The 10,534-nt window shown below is 41.2% G+C and overlaps 1 protein-coding gene across 2 annotated transcripts in view; it reads left to right on the top strand.

The window, feature by feature from the left end:
- The first annotated feature begins 565 nt into the window (after positions 1-565).
- Positions 566-10,534, top strand: part of LOC118418547 (coiled-coil domain-containing protein 170-like) — a 13,203-nt gene continuing 3,234 nt past the window's right edge. Inside the window, exons 1-11 of one of the 2 annotated variants that reach the window (XM_035824544.1) lie at positions 566-1,286; positions 2,725-2,801; positions 4,095-4,116; positions 4,387-4,548; positions 5,347-5,603; positions 5,928-5,975; positions 6,637-6,787; positions 7,333-7,518; positions 8,699-9,016; positions 9,536-9,736; positions 10,297-10,470. In XM_035824544.1, the coding sequence (XP_035680437.1) occupies positions 1,047-1,286; positions 2,725-2,801; positions 4,095-4,116; positions 4,387-4,548; positions 5,347-5,603; positions 5,928-5,975; positions 6,637-6,787; positions 7,333-7,518; positions 8,699-9,016; positions 9,536-9,736; positions 10,297-10,470 (1,836 nt within the window). In that variant the 5' untranslated portion in view covers positions 566-1,046. The remainder of the gene's footprint in view (positions 1,287-2,724; positions 2,802-4,094; positions 4,117-4,386; positions 4,549-5,346; positions 5,604-5,927; positions 5,976-6,636; positions 6,788-7,332; positions 7,519-8,698; positions 9,017-9,535; positions 9,737-10,296; positions 10,471-10,534) is intronic. The other variant, XM_035824551.1, reaches the window with a different exon arrangement.

Genomic DNA, 10,534 nt, shown 5'->3' on the forward strand with positions numbered 1-10,534 from the left:
TTAATTAAATAGGTAGGGCATTGCCATTGAATGTCTACATTGTCCCGCAATGACCTGGAGGTCAAGGGACTACATATGTTAGGTATGAAGTTAGGTATTCTTAGGTGTTGATATTACATGTGCAATGTATTTAATCTGTCTTCGTTGTCAAATGTAGACCATCCATAGTTAAAACTGCGCGAACTTTTACTACCAAATGGCAAAATGAGGGTGGTGGGGTGGGTGATACCATACAAGACTCCACCAGTTTACTTTGACTTATAGATAACTGAACTATTGCCAGAAATTGCTTTGGGTCCAGTGCAAAGGAAGTTCCCCCTTGCTACATTTCCAGTGTGTATTGGAAGCCATACAGCTGCGTGTGTTTTGTCGCCATTGGACAAATAATTAGGGGTAATAAATTACGTATACATGATGAAAACGATGCCAGACTTAATGTAATTACCCCAAGGTACACACGATCAACGAGTGATCAGACCATTTTAATGATATAGGCCCATGCGAGGCCCGGAATTTGCCAATTGTGACACCTACTTTTTTGGCTAAGCCTTTAGCGAGGTTCATAAAACCCTACCGTTCTGCCACCTATCAAATATGTATATTTGTATTTCTTAAATTGAATGCAATAAAGCTCAGACAGTCGATAAGGTCTAAATCCGACGACAGAAGCGGAATTAGATCGATACAAATTACATAAATGTAACTATGATACACCCAAACACAACAGTGACGTCACTGACCCCGCCCACCTGCGCAGACGCGCTGCGCGGTGGTCCCTCCCCAGTGTGTTTATCATGTTGCCAGGCGAGCGCACAACAATAACACTCGACTCACGTTGCTGTTTTATTCAGTTTTCATAGCGTCAAGAGAAAGTTCAGGTCATTTCTTGTACGTGGGAACGTATATCAGAGTCCCATTAACATTGTGGGACATCAAGATCAAGGTTTGTGATCATTCGTGAGGATTTTAGGCGGGAAAAGCATCAGTGAATAGTAGTAGCACTGTGAGTTTAGTCAATTATTCCCGTGTGTCCACGAGTGTCCAAGATGACCAGCTACAGACTCACGGACAAGGATACCCTCCCGAGACTTCCTCGTGGCGGCCTGAGCAGTGCCCCACCTCGTGCCGGACTACAGACCCTGGACGACTCGGGGCTGGTGTACGATATCGGGAATGAGCGGCCGTTCCTGGCACGCTCCACCCCGCCGGCTTCCCTCTACAGGACCGCCGCCGACCGCCCAGCTTCTCCCGGCGCCTCCGGACAGACATGGAGACTCATGCAGGAGGTGAGACCACTTCTACACGTCTGTAGTGCGATGTAACGCTAAATCTTAGATGTATGACACTTTATAACACAAAGGAAGGGGGACAATTTTATACAAAATTCCCATTTGAAACAGAAAGCGACACAGGGGTCTAACACCTTATTATTCAGTAGATTAGGCAGATCAAAGTAGATTTTATGGAAACCATCTGTGCAGATAAATATAATGCAACTTATGCAAGGGTGTAAAAAAATTAAGTAGTTACATAATGGCATGGCTTTAGAAATGAAGAAAATTACGAAATAAATGTTGTGTTAACCGTTTATTCCGCCATGACTACAAACACTAAAAAATGAAAATGCTGTCTAAAATTAGTAAAAAGCAGAATACCACTTGTTATCTTCATTCTCTTTATTATGTCATCCTCAGATATCTAGATATGACATAAAAATAGATAAACGTCACATCTAGAAGAAACCCCTGCATATTACGCTAAAATCAAGGACCGAAGCTTTTCACCTAAAATTTGGTCGCCTTGCTGGCAGAATTATGAAAAATCAAATTAGGCATGCAGGCCCTCATAAAACATTTCTGACCTTAGTAACTAGTGTGAAACCGATACTAAAAGACTCAACTCTTGCACTTCATTATATTTATTACTAAGTACCATGTAACAGTCATTAACTTCTCCCTACTGGCCTATTTGCATCACATTTCGTGCTGATAAGGAGGTTAAATTGCAGGTTAACCTTTTCCTGCCAGGTGACCTTAAATCTTTAAATATTTGTGTTATCTCTGTGTTAGGTTTTTCTCTGGTTGCTTCTTCAACTGCATACTCATTATGTATTTCTTTTTGTGTTGCTCATACGTTATTTCAACCACGGACTCTTTTTCACCATTCCACAAAATTTTGGTGCTACAAATCTTAAAACAGTATTCAAATCCCTCCTGGTATGTTATCCCAGGGTATGGGGGTTTGAAGAAAGCGTTGTGCAAACAATTGTTCAGACTTTTCGAAATACTGTAGATCGGAAAACTTACGCGGCAGTTTTACTTTCACAGTTTCGCAATGAGCTCTCCACCGATAATTTGTAACACCTCTTCCTTCTATGACTCCAATACTACAAAATTGTTCCAACTGCGATTCTAGAACACCATGAAAACCTTACTATAAAATAGAACCAGTCTGTGAATGTAAAATGTATAACAATGGTATGTTAACAGTGTTACATTTTGGAAATGATGTGGAAAGGTGACTTGACATCATTAGCTAGTCATTGTAACTATATTCTTCTTTGTTGACTAGGTCAATACTTCCCTTTGTGTGTGTTCGTGTATGCTGTTGTTAATCATTACGTGATAGACCTCAGCGTCCATTGAAGTGCAGGGACAATGGTGAAAGCCTCATGTTTACGTTGTACATAGTTACATCATACAAACATGTTTTTATCTATCACAGATGCAAGAACAGCTGAAACTCTACAAGAAAGAACTGGAGAAAAAGGATGACTTGATCACATCTTTGGCAACTGGAAGGTAAGGAACATGAATTCTGATCATTGGTCAAAGATCAATAATTGTCGTGAAGTAAAGATCAAAGGGCCATTGATAATACGTACATATCTAGATAAGAGCCCCAATTTCATGTGAAAGATGTCTGTATTTTCACAGTAAAAAAACATACATTGTGTAGGTTCTGCATTTCTACATTTTTGAATGTTTTGTACCCACCTGTCCAAAATACTTTATTACTCAATACTGATTAATAGACAAAAGACTTTGAATCTAATGCTTAGAGTACACTGATCTTCTGACTACGTGTTACCAAAAAGACAACTACTTGTAGTAGCATTTCCTGATATCATTCCCTTGTAGCTTCAGTAATACCATTGCAGCGTCAGTCTCTAGAAAAAAAGTTATGTTGAAATTGTCCTGCATGTTTGCATTGTAAGATCTGGACAAAGGATTAAGCTGGGCAGGTCATGCAAACCTTTTTTCTGTCACGAGCAATTTACAAGGATCTTCAGAAATTGCAACACACCCAGAAATGTGACCTATCAATTATTCATAACTGCATCAATTTAAGCCTTGCATAATTTTTTGTCTGCCAAACTGCAGGACTTACTAAATTTTTACCTACTTCATTTTGAAACCTTTTGTCTAAAAATGGCAGGTTGCGGGTACATATTTTGTGTCCCGCTGGGATTAGGGCTTACCTGTTGGACAGGTTGTGACAACTGTACAGTTCAGTCATCCATGGCATGTGTACATTATATCCGGCACTTTCTTCTATTTTTGTCCAAATAGAACCCGCCTTTTCCTTTTTGTTTGCAACACCACAGCAAGTAAATTCTATGGATGATAGAATTCCACTATCGACTTCAAACCTGCTACGAGAGCACAGGAAAGGATCAAAGACTGGCAAAAAACAAAAAGGCCCAAGAAAATAGTAAATTTTCAAAATGGAGGATTTTTAATGAGACGAAACACTGTATCACAACCAACAAGTTTTAAATTCAAGAAGAAGAAAGAGACATTAGTGTGATAGCCAAGTATCACTACTGTCTACAAGTTCGGAATTCAGGCAAAAATAAAAATGGTGCTGTGGATGTCATTCATAGACATACTTGCTTCAGGCTAAAGCAGAAATACTGTGTCTATAGAGCTATGATACACGGCTGTGAATTGTCATCATTGACTACGACTGACGAACAATTTTTGGGTACAAACGGTCTCTCCTTGTAATGTCTCATGTAGGTAATGTTATTGCTACAGTTGTTATTGTTTTCAACAATTGACATATTTTCTTATTTTCTTGTTCCCCTGCAGTAAAGGACCAGAGACACCAAAGGTGAGACACTTCTCTAAAGTATCTTTTTCTTTCAACATCATTATAAGATGATTGTTGTCCTTAATTTGATGGTAGTTGTTAAACTGAAAATTGTGAAATCAACATTGTTCTTATCTGCATTAGCTCATTCATTCATTCATTTATCCATCCATCCATACAATAAATTCATAAAGTTCAATTTATTTATACTCTACAATTGGTTATGTTATGTTTCACAACCTACATGTATTTGTATCCTCTAAATGGTTTTCCATTGTTGCCCATTTGTAGATCAATGGCTACTTCTCTTCGGGAGACCCTGCCTATCCCCCCCAGCCCCCAGCCCAACCCCCACCCACAGGGGCGCGCACCCTGCACTACCGAATGGCCGCAGAAAGTGCCACTGGTGAGCTGGCTGCCATGCAGGTGAAGGCAGAACGACTTCAGGCAGAGGTAAAAACCCTTCCCTTTGTTACTTTCCGCTTGTATCTTAAAAGTTCAAAATGATTATTGTTGTCTTTTTCTAATCTATTACTTTTGAATCAGTTACTGTAAATGCATTTAATTTGCAGGGATTTAATTTCGTGGTAGCGTGAAGAAGGACTGTGGTGATTTTAAGTTCGCGGTAGCACCATGCACTGTAGTCTCTTACTGCCATGGAAAAATGTTCGCGATGGTTTTCAATTCGGGGTGAAGTGGCCATCGCGAAAAACTGCGAACATAAAACCACCGCAAACATTTCTGCATTTACAGTACTTTGAACAAGTTGCATTTTGAATAGCAGCTGTTTGCTTCAATTCAGTCCGTTAATTAAGAGCTACCCATAAATGTTATGACATTTGAAGATGGCTTTGAAATTCCTTTTCCTGACGATGCAGTAAAGGTTTCATTATTTTTCTGACACTTAAATGTAAAAAATTTGCTTTAACGCTAGTTCTACTTTATCTGTGGGGTACCTACATTCCGTTATATCTAAAAAAGGGAATTTGAATTGGAGGGTGGTTTCAAACTGCACTATTGTGAAGAAGAAAAATTGTAATTTGAAACCACCATCCGTCGACTTTATAATCCTAAACACCCTCAGGCTGTTTTTAGATACAACAAATACTTTTTTGTATAGTTTACCCTGAAGATAAACCTTTACCAGTATGTAACCCTACACAAATATCTCAGTTCACTCACAGTAAAAGATTATGCAGCCAGTGTTTCCCACAAATTTGGTTAAACTAAAAATGTTTCCTCTGACTACAGCTGGGAGAGACCAAGAACAGATGCGCAATCAAAGACGTGCAAATCCGAGACATGGAGACGGAGATCCAGAGCTACAAGGAGGACAACGCCCGCCAGGTGGCGCTGGTGCAGACCCTGCGGAACCGTATCCGGGAGATGGAGGACGAGACCGGGACGCTGTCCGTGGTGAAAGGGCGCGGGGAAATCACGATCCAGGCCCTGCAGAAGGAGATGCGAGAGTACCAGGACAGGGTAGCCGAGCTGGAGGGAAGACTTAGGTAAATACTAAGACTCTAACCTTTGTTTTTTTTTTAAATCTGAATATAATGTACATACAGAACAGTAACTAAATACAATATAATAATCATGAAACATGCAGGGGAGCACCCATTGCCTTCCCTCATTCGATACTTTTAGAATACAGTCATTACCCAACCATGAAACAAAATGAATTTACCTTACTATCAAAAAGTACAAAAACAAACAATAATTTAATCGGTATTTATTGGCTGCTATCTCAAGTTCTAAGCCTAACATGTCTCAAGGGAAAACCCAACCATTAAACGTTACTAAAAATTTCATCATGACATGTCCATGCACAGATTCAAGGAACGAAGACAGGTCACATTTCTTACTGATCAAAACTTCAGGTAGAAAAGTCTTTATACATACTGCACGCTTCTAAATAAGGAACAGGTCAGGCCAAGAGATTTTGATGAGGTCCTCACATAATTTTCTGCTAGTGATACATAGAACTCTATTCTAGAAAAAGGCCTTTTATTTACGAAAGAATATCTTGTAAGTTCTGACCTATTCCTCTATAGCATGGACTCCCCTAACAAACAGAATGGTGTCACCCATACATGCAGTTTCTTTTCCAATGGCATAGTAACCCGGCTGCTATGGTGATGGTTTTGGTGCATTATTTATGCGCTATGAAGCTTAGCCAATTAGTAGTAGACCACTTTCAGCAATATGAGTGCGTAAGTCAGTGGTTTGTGACCCTACCTCTGGACCATGAGGTTGTGAGTTCGAATCCTGACTGTTGTCGCTCACCCAACATGCATGCTAGTCTGGAAAGGGTGGCAGTGCTTGGGATGGGACGTTAAGCTATGTTACACTAACTGTTCATGGTAAAAAGAGCTAGAGGATTTTCCCCAGTACAATGAACTTGTAAATACTGTACATAGCATAAATGTCTTCCTTGTCACAACCAGTGGAAGACTAGCTCATTGAGATCATTTGAGCTAGACTCACTGGTTGGAGATCATTTTCACTTTACTAAACGTGTTTCATCCCTCTCATACACAGGAGTCACATCTCCGAGCGCGAAGACGCAGAGCAGAAGTCGCAGTCCTGGGAGAGGAAGTATCGTGACCTCTGCACGGAGGTCGGACGTTGCATCAGTCTGGACACAGCGGCCGGGAGCATCCCCGATGTCATTGAGAAGGTCACTCACAAGGTGAGGCATAGAGAAACTTTTTACTTCAAGGTAACCGTCATCAACAGTGTAAACATTTTATGCAATAGGAATCTGGAGGTAGCATCAGTTATTTGTGTCTGTATGCTAAGCTTAACCAATATAAAGAGCCATCACAATCTTGGGCTTGAAATTTTCTAAATCTACACAACCTTTTTGCCTAGTTATGAATCCAATGCTTCTATGACAATATATGAGATAACAGATATGAGTCACCACTGGAACAAATAGGGACAGAGGATGCTATTGAAGTATCTACTACACATTCGTTCCACATGAGTCTGTAAATTGTGCACAAAGAAACATCATTGATTCATTCACTGACAAAGACTGGATATCCGGATGTTGTCTAGTTGAAGATTTGGCTAAGATCAAGTTTTCAGTCGAAAATTTAGTAACTTTTGAAAATGTTTCTTTACACCCTGTAATATATTCCATCAATGTATGAACATTCAACCTAACATTTCATAAACTTTTTGTGGTGGGTAAGAAGTATTAGATTATTGACTGTATGTTTTCTTCCATAGATTAACACTATCCTGGAAGAGAACACCATGCTTCGCGGGAGACTGTCCACGCTGACTGAAGCGCTGAACAGCAGCGAGCTGGAGACCAAGGCGAGCAGGGAGACCATCATGAGGCTGGTGTCGGAAGTCGGCCGCGAGCAGCGAAACTTGTCTCAAATCAACACCAGTACGGAGCAGTTGAGAATGGTGAGTAGAGGGGATCTTCCGAAATTGACCTGCAGTTGTTTGTTTCCAGCATGTCATTCAAATACTCGGCTCTAGACAACTTTTCTCTAGAAAAATACACCCTTTCACACATTTGGTAAAATTCACCATTCAAACAGCAGCTGATTGAAAAGTCAGCTGTCTGATTGGCTTGCCTCACACAGTTGTCACTCAAAGTTTAGTAACTGTTACTCTTTCCACTGCAGCTCTATTCTTACCTCAGATCTACAGCACCCTTCAGTGTCTAGTCTTTGCACCAGGTACTGTCTCTCTCCTACTTCTCAGCTTTGAAGGCTCATTTCTTACACTTCTCAATTGTCAATCATGATGAATGTTATACGTATACGCTGGTGATGCTTTCCAAATCACCTGTCACACATAGCCGACCATGGTCTCCCAACCTTCTACAGACCATGTGTTTAGACACCTTCAGCGTTCTTTCCACAAAGCCCCTTCACACTTGTGTTCAGATGTGTTCTAATCAAATGTTCTAACTGTCTCTTCTGTTCTAACCCCCCCCCCCTTCCTGGAGGCATATCCCATGTACCCACATTCCCCTAAGGCAAGTTTTGTGGTGACTGTCCGGTCTTCCTATTGTATGTCTATTCAGTACTTAGTGTACTTTCACGGGTATATACACTGAAATAGCTGCAGCTATCAATCACTATTCTCACACATAAAAAAATTAGCATAGGTTTGCTTTTAGGACTGCTCAGCTATGTTTATAGGCTTGAATTGCTTTAAATGCTGCTTCATACAAGAGACGTAATCTTGGCTGTGAAAACAGTGGCTGTACATGTACTATTGATCTAATGAATTGTTCTTGAATACTGGTTCCGTGCCATTATTTCTGAATCAATTCTATGACTCAGTGGGAAATGAGGTTCTTGTTTCAATAGCCTTCAAGAAGTTTACTGGGCCGATATTTTGGTAACTGCTCAATATCTTCCACCCTAAAGCCTCAATGAACTATGCTATTTCTTGTGACAAGAATGCCTTCTCTATGTTAGTCAAGTTGTGTAAAATGGGTCTCAGCTTCTTTTAAAGGCCCATTTCTAACTAGTGCTTGGTAATATTTTGCAATAGCCAACTTGAAAGTGCTATTCACAGTATCTCAGTATGACCCTCCTGCCTAAAAGATTATGTTATTTTGACATCACAGGACAGAGAGGAGGCCATTCGGTCCAAAGAGGCGTTGGTTAGGGAGAACCAGCTTCTCAGGGAGCGCATCGAGTCCAGCGAGAAGGCGTGGAAGTCGACACGAGACGAGCTGGAACACCGCGAGGGTCGCGTGCAGACCATGGACGAGCAGCTGCGTACCAGCCAGTACACGGCCAAGGCGGCCCAGACACAGCTGGATACGTTCAAACAGGCGATCGCGTCACTTCTGAGTGACGGTCACGTCATCATCCACGAGAGGGAGGACGATATTAAGGACAGAATCAGGTCCATCATGGGCTCCAGCAGGGACAAGCAGGCAGTAAGTAAAACATAAGAGTTTTTTGCACAATCCGTTACTTTTTAGCTAGGCTAACTCTGTAGGCCATGTTTATGTGATTATGAATAGCATGTGCCTGCATCAATTTTTGTCTGTTTTCAAAAGTGTCAACCATACAGTAAATCTCACAGATCAGTGGCAAAATGAGTAGATATATGCCCCAACTTGCAAATCAATACCAGAAAACGGCTACTAATGTGAGAGTCGTAGAATGTCAAAGTCAATTCCATAGTCAAATAAGTGCAAGGGTTAAGACAGTTAGGATGAAACACACGCATAATCTCAATGTACCTTCCAGGAATCAGAAGTAATTGATCTGAAAGTGAAGAGCCGACCAAACAGTCAGACTGACTGTCATAGGGTTAGGGGTTGGGGTTAGGGTTAGGGTTAGGGTTAGGGTTAGGGTTAGGGTATAGGGTTGGGGTTGGGGTTGGGGTTGGGGTTGGGGTTAGGGGTTAGGGTTAGACTTCAACCCACTGATTATTTCATTGTACTTTTTAGGAAGCAGAGATGCTTGATCTGAAAGTGAAGGAGTTGACCAAACAGCTGGAGTCGCAGTGTGAGCTGCACCAGCAGGCCATCCGCAGGGCCAAGAAGGCTGAGGCTGGGGTCGGCGACCTGAAGGACAGGCTGAACAACATGGAGGGTGAGCTGTCCTCCGCAGATGTGCTGAGAGATGGGCTCAGGACGGATAAACAGAGGGTAAATGCTGAGATTATTCTAGATATCTTACCATGCAACAGTTTCACACAATTAATTAAAAGGTAAAAGCAAGTTAATTGCACAACGAATAATTGCACTCTTCTGTTAAATGCACAAAATCCCCAAATCCTGTGGTGGTGCAGTCCAGCTTAATAACTTTGCTCCGTTGCACCATTCGGATAATTGAATGAAATGCAAAAGCAAATGTTGTGTGCAATTTAGCGGCTTCTCATTCCAGAGCAATCATGACAAAATATTTTCCTTTTTTTGCAAAAAAATTAAGCAGTTAATTTTCTGACAAAGCCAAATGTCATCATATAAGACAAAAAAAGTGGAATTTCCAGGGTATGTGAATGTCGGAATTATAGTTCCGGAATTATAATGTTTCTTACTCACTGAATCTGTAACCTTGAAGTGGCCTTCAAGTCTTGTTATGTGGTGACCATTTAGTAACTCATGATCAAAGTAATACCTAAAAGTAGCCTATTGGCCTTGCATTGAGCAAACTTGTAAAAGCAAAAGCTAAGTGCTAACCCTAGTCTTTATTGAACCCTGTGTAGTATCTGGAGTTCCTGGAAAAGATGGCGCGAGTGATGAAGCTAGATGAGATTGCCCTGGATGTCGGATTTGACCTGAACGGTGACGCCCTCGTGGCACGAGCCCAGCAGCTGGTTCACATGGAGGGAGATTCGCTGAAGGACCGCACAACGCACGTCTACAACCTGCAGAGGAAGGTACGCATGACCCATAGACATTTTGGAACAATTTTTTTAAACGGACCAATATAGGATCCTGTTT

This window comes from Branchiostoma floridae, chromosome 1, assembly GCF_000003815.2.
Source record: "Branchiostoma floridae strain S238N-H82 chromosome 1, Bfl_VNyyK, whole genome shotgun sequence".
NCBI classification, from domain to species: domain Eukaryota; kingdom Metazoa; phylum Chordata; class Leptocardii; order Amphioxiformes; family Branchiostomatidae; genus Branchiostoma; species Branchiostoma floridae.